Genomic DNA, 6195 nt, shown 5'->3' on the forward strand with positions numbered 1-6195 from the left:
TGATATCAGAGCATAGGAACTGTGCTCAAAGGAACTAATAAAGATGCCAAGAAATATCCCAACATTATTTATAAAAGGAAGGCTGCACTCATGTCTATGAAGAGCTTATAATACCATGGAAAAATATTTAAGTTATAAAGTTAAATGAGAAAGTAGAATACAAAACTTTATATTCAGTATGATCTCAACTACTACGTAAAACCAAGCCAAAAAAAAGGCTAAAAGTTCAAAATGTTAAGTTAGTGGTTGTATTTAAGTAGTGTACCTAATTGGATCTTTTCTCTTCCTTTACTTTTCTGTCTCTTCCAACACTTTCTCTACTGGGTAGTTTTGTTTTTTGTTTTTTGTTTTTTTTAACGATTAGCTACCAAAAAAGGAGGCCTGATAGAAGTACTGAATTTGATGAATTTAAGTCCAGCCTATCGGAAAGGATCTGTACATGTATAAAATTAGAAAACATTCCAGGCTACCCTCTGAATCCATGGTGTGTTAGCAGTAACTTCCGAGAGGCTGGAGGGCTTTGTCCTCTCCTCCAGCCAGGTGCAAAGTGTCACCAGATCCTGCCTGATGAAAAACTGCTGAATCGAACAAAAATGTCCTGGATTTACAAAAGGGAACAGAAGTACCCACATTTGGCAAAAACCTATTTATAGTACAGGGGTAGCTCTTTAATACTATGATTAAACAAGGGGACGGCCATTTTCTCCTATCTTCTGTGCACATAGCAAGTTTCAAAAAAGCTATCGTCAATAAGAACTGTAGAAAGCTAATCCTGGCTTAGAAACAGAAATAAAACAGCTCTGCAACAACAGTGGGCAGAGAAAAGCCACAATTTAGAAAATTATAAAAACTGCTTTCTATAAAATTATGCCCTTTAAAACATTTGTTTACTGTATATACTTTAAGGTCCCCACTACCACCCGCCCTCAAAAAAAAGGGTGAAAACGTCTAACACTTTCTACCAAAGTAGCCACTGGTTTGTTCATTCAACAAACACTGAGGGAAGGCTCATAACGTGCGAGGCACTGGAGTCTCAAAGAGCAGACCGCTATGCCCCTGCCCCAAGGACATCTTGGTCTCTCAGTGCGGGACGCGGGCACATCACCAACCACAATACAGGAATGAAAAGCAGACGTCACTGCTTTCCTACAACTCAAGAATAAGCTACAATTCTCACTGAATTACTTACACGAAAGTCCTTACACAGAAACTTTCCTGACTCACTAGGAGGCAAAAATGCAACTACTTTCCCTTCATAAATACTTCTAGAAGGAACAGGCATTAAATTACATTTTGTGATATTTGCCCTTAAACATCACAGTGCCCAGTAGTGAGGTGAGTTAACTTTCTTTTAAGCAATGGAGCTTTCTGACTCCAAGAATGAGACACTTTGAAGCCGAGAAAAAGTGACCAGTCCTAGGTCTAGATCAAGACTTGTCAGGACTGTCAAAAGCTGAGACCCAGGAGTGTAAATTTCAATTAAAATCTTCAGTCTCCTCTGCCATCCGCTGATTTTCAATATGCTCCTGGGTCAACCGCTCCAGGTCCTTCCACACATTTGGGTGGTCTTCCAAATCTTCGTAGAGGGATCTCGCGATGTCCAGTCTCCTGTAATCCTCAGGCTTGACTAGGCTTCGCACAACCTGGAGGCACCGCTCTTTCAGGGTGTACACTGTAAGGGCAGAAAACCGACTCTCAGCAGCAGACTCAGGCCTGAGGACAAGCGCTGAATGAGAGGCTTTGCCAACCGTGGCAATTACATTTGCAACAGCTGGACCTCGCTTTGGACAAAAAAAGTGAGTACATGGGTTGTGGCAGAGTGTAATGTGATGGCCGCAACAGACATCTCACAGTATTCATGACCTTGTGTAGGAACTTTCCTCGAGAGTGGGCTGGGCCTGGGATGTGCTTTAACTAACTGAATGTGGGCACAGTGACGCGGTGGCGATTCTGGGTCTCAGCCTTAAGAAGCCCTGGCAACGTTCGCTTTTACACTCTCAGGAGCCCTGAGCTACCCAGCAGGAGAGACCATACAAAGAGGGCCAAGCCCTGAGATGACCCGGGAGAGAGGCCCAGGCCCCAGGCAACCTGCCAGCAGAAGGCAGTGATCACCAGTGAGCAGAATAACCACCGAGCTGAGCTCTGCCCCAGGTGCCTGCCCCGGCTGCAGAATTATAAACAAATAAAGTGGCTGTTGTTAGGCTGGGGGTAGCTGTCACACAGCAATAGATAACCAAAGAAGTGTGTAACTGGATTTTGGGGGAACTCAAATCCTATTTTAAACTTACTGGGGAACTTACTCTTTAAAGGTCTCCTTTAAGGCAAAATTTCCTACATTTAACTTACCAGTGCTCACTTCTGTATACCCACTGCCTTAAAGCAGGATCTAAATACGCATACTAGTTTGAACCCTACATACATACTCGTTTGAAGCTGCAGGTATTTGGGTTTTTTTTAACCCAACAGATCATCAGTTTCTAAGGGTTCAACCTAATAAAATCACTTGAGTTTTAAACAAGTGGTAAGCTGTGAAGCTAATGTTCAATTTGGTGATTCTTCTTTTTTTTTTTTGCGGTACGCGGGCCTCTCACCATTGTGGCCTCTCCCGTTGCGGAGCACAGGCTCCGGACGCGCAGGCCCAGCGGCCGTGGCTCACGGACCCAGCCGCTCCGCGGCATGTGGGATCTTCCCGGACCGGGGCACGAACCCGCGTCCCCTGCATCGGCAGGCGGACTCTCAACCACTGCGCCACCAGGGAAGCCCAGTGATTCTTCTTAAAACCCCTGCTTGGGGCTTCCCTGGTGGCGCAGTGGTTGAGAGTCCGCCTGCCGATGCAGGGGATGAGGGTTCGTGCCCCGGTCCGGGAAGATCCCACATGCCGCGGAGCGGCTGGGCCCGTGAGCCACGGCCGCTGGGCCTGCGCGTCCGGAGCCTGTGCTCCGCAGTGGGAGAGGCCACAACGGTGAGAGGCCCGCATAATGCAAAACAAAAAAAAAACAAAAAAAAAAAAAAAAAAAAAACCCTGATTGACACAGTGACCTTGACTGGGTTAAATTACATCGAAAGATACAACACTAGAAGTCAATAAATAAGCCATGATATCTCATTCTCTACACCTTTTTTTCTCCTGAGACTCCAGGGCATAATTCTGCTTCAGGGCCAGCGAAACAAAACGCATTCATAATTCTACAATCAAGTATTTTAATTTAGCCCACCCTTGACCAGCCCAAAGAGCTTCTGAGGCACCACGACATCTTTGTCCAACATACAGCATACAAGTAAATTACTTCCACTTTATTCATGGTGGAGAATAGGACACAGAAAGGTTGGATACCTTGCTCAGCATCAGGCAAAAATCATTAATGACTGGGCTCCTTCAAGTGGCCTATCCTCTACTTAGTACAACAGCCTATCTTTTTAAAAAGTAAGATGGAACATCAGTACCTGGCAGTGTGATGTTTGCAAAAATAGGCTGTCCATCAACATTGAGAGACGGCACAAACAGCTCAGTCTGGTTAACTAGAAGCCCATCAGATGTCCCAGCATCTCGGAAGAGCCAAAGATGACCTGTTCAGACAAGCAAAGGTTAAGGAGCCACACACCTATTTCCTTCATCTCCTCACTCTGACACTGAAAATATCTGCCTCTCTTTCTGCTTAAATACCATACAAAGCCATTCCAATAATGTTATTTTATTTAGTCCTCACAAAAGATCCAGGTAAATATGAGAAAAAAAGGTCTGAAAATGCCAAGTGACTTGCTCAAGGCAACAGGGAGAGTAAGGAGAAGGGCAAGTATTCCAGCGAGGCTCCAAAACCCAGGCCCTTTCTGCTGTCTCGGTGCAAAAGCGAAGTATGGGAATTGCAAATCACACCAAAGGCTGCAAACTAAAAGGAGAGAAAAGGTCACCAACTCCTCAGAAGTGTGCTTCTCAAAAGCAAGAAGATACAAAAACATCACGTTGAAAGAAAAAAGCCCGACAGAAAAGGGTACATTCTGTAGAAAGAGATAAAATTAGTCAACGGTGTGAAAAATCAGAAGAGTGAAAAGGGGTAGGAGAGAACTTTCTGGGGTGACGAAAATATTCTAATCTGTAACTTGATCTAGGTGGTGTCAAAACCCATCACACCCTAAGATATTTGTATTTTACTCTATGTAAATTATACCTAATTTCAGAAACAAACACATCTTATGCAAAAAAAAAAAGAAGGAGGGGGGACCACTTGGAAGGAGACAAAATCCCAGGGCTAAGATTCTGTTTGAGGAGGGAGGAGGCTGCCTCAGAATAAAAAACAGCATGTGTTCCTGGGGCATAAATTTACTTGAAGATCTGGTGGGAAAATTGAAGAAATGTAAAGTAGGAAGTAATTTTTTTTCTTGTAGTAACATACACATAACATAAAATGGACTATTAACCATTTTTAAGTGTACAGTTTAGCATCGATAACATTAAGGACATTCACGTTGTAATTTTTTTTTAATGTTTATATTAAATCAGGCACAGATAAATTTTGGAGAAGAATACAAAATTCACACAATTTCCTAGATAAAATAGGAGACTACAGAAATGTTAATGCCTGGAAGAATTGCGTTCTTCCTCATTTAATATTAGCAGAACTTCGGTGTAGAAGTTTGAAGAGCATTATTGAATATGCCACCCTCAAGGAAAAAAGATCCATTAGGATCCTCCGAGGAAGGTAGTGAAAATTTAGCAAGCATTAACTTCTCTTCTTGAAAACCTAGGGAAGATTACTGCCACTTTAGGCAGTAAGGCCTAGACAGCCCCAACCTGGGTTATTACGAGTTTCCTAACTGCTACCAGTACTCTTCCCCCTCCAAACTACTTTGCAACCTGGGTAAGCTTTTCAGTATTAAATCAGGCAATGTCATTTCCCTGCTTAAAAACTTTCAATGGGCCCCATTTCCCTAGGGGTAAGATCACCTTTCAGACTTCCTCTCCCACCATTCCATACCCTCTCTCCTTTCCCAGGCTCCAGGTGTTAGCCCATGCTGTTCACTCTGCCTACAACTCTCCACTCCTGTCTTGGGTTAGTAAGATCCCATTCATCCTGCAGGATTCTCTTTCTTCTCTAGGAAGTTCCAAATCAAAGCACACACCCCTCTCTTTCACTGAGCAGGTGCCCTGCTGTGCTCCGTTCCTATGGTAGCAATTATGACACTGGCTTGTTCTTAACTACTTATGCATTTGTCTCGTCTCCCCCACTTGACCGCGATCTCCATGAAGGCAAGGACCCTACGCGGACGTGGCCCACGGGGCACATGAGAATGTGGGATGCTCCCATTCACGGACTGAACAAATGGGCGTGAGGGAGGGAATACACGTGGGGTCGATCATCAAATGCAAATTATGCACTCTTAAAAGAAGAATGCTCTGTCACTAGCTGAGTCTACTTGGATCTGTCACAACTTCTCTGGGGCGTCAGTTCCTCAGGTGTAAAATGGGAATAGTAATGACAACAGCACCTGCCTCCCAGGATGGGGCGGGAATTCGGTGAGATCGAGTCACCGTTATCGTTGTTATCAGGCCTAGAGCGCTGGGCAGCGCGCTGGGCACAGCTCAGCACCGGGCCCGTTGAGGCCAGGACAAGGGGGCGGCGCGGCCGGGCGCGACTGGGCGACCCCGGCCCGCCTACCTCGGTAGCTATGGATGCGGCGGCCCGTGCCGGGGGGCAGCGTCGGGTAGGGCTGCGGCTCGCCGTCGAAGTTGAGCCACACGGGCAGCACCACGCGCGGGCTGCGGTTGCAGAAGATGACCTGGGACGGCTCGCGAGTGTTCACTGAGCGCAGCATAGGCCGCGGCCGCCCAGCCTCCATCTCCTGCTGGGAGCCGGGCTCCTCCGGGTGGGACTCTTCCGGCCCGCACTCCTCCGCGTCAGCCTTCTCCGCGCCGGTCTCTGCCTCTTCCGCGTTCCCCGCCCTCCCGGGCATTACCTCCCGGAGCCAGAACTACCCGGTCCTAGCCGCCTCGGGATTCGTGGGCCGCGCGGGGCGGGGCGGGGCGTGCGCGTCCCCGGCAGGCGTGCGTGCAGTTTTCGCGCGCTCTCGGTGGGGGATGGAATACAGCCTGGAAGATGGCCGGCTTGAGGCCGTGCGCATGCGCAGATGGATCCCCTGACGATTGAGGGTCCCGCTTTCACGGAAGCGGGCTGTGGCGATAGGCCGTCCTGCCGCAGG

At 47.1% G+C, this 6195-nt stretch overlaps 1 protein-coding gene across 1 annotated transcript; it reads right to left on the bottom strand.

The window, feature by feature from the left end:
- Positions 1-1475: 1475 nt before the first annotated feature.
- Positions 1476-5949, bottom strand: VHL (von Hippel-Lindau tumor suppressor; the record flags this gene model as incomplete). Its single annotated transcript, XM_079714082.1, has 3 exons — positions 1476-1672; positions 3445-3567; positions 5655-5949. 3 exons carry the CDS (start codon positions 5947-5949, stop codon positions 1476-1478), a joined length of 615 nt encoding a protein of 204 aa, XP_079570208.1.
- Between the last annotated feature and the right edge of the window lie 246 nt (positions 5950-6195).

The sequence above is a fragment of the Hyperoodon ampullatus genome, assembly GCF_949752795.1.
Source record: "Hyperoodon ampullatus genome assembly, chromosome: 10".
NCBI lineage: Eukaryota > Metazoa > Chordata > Mammalia > Artiodactyla > Ziphiidae > Hyperoodon > Hyperoodon ampullatus.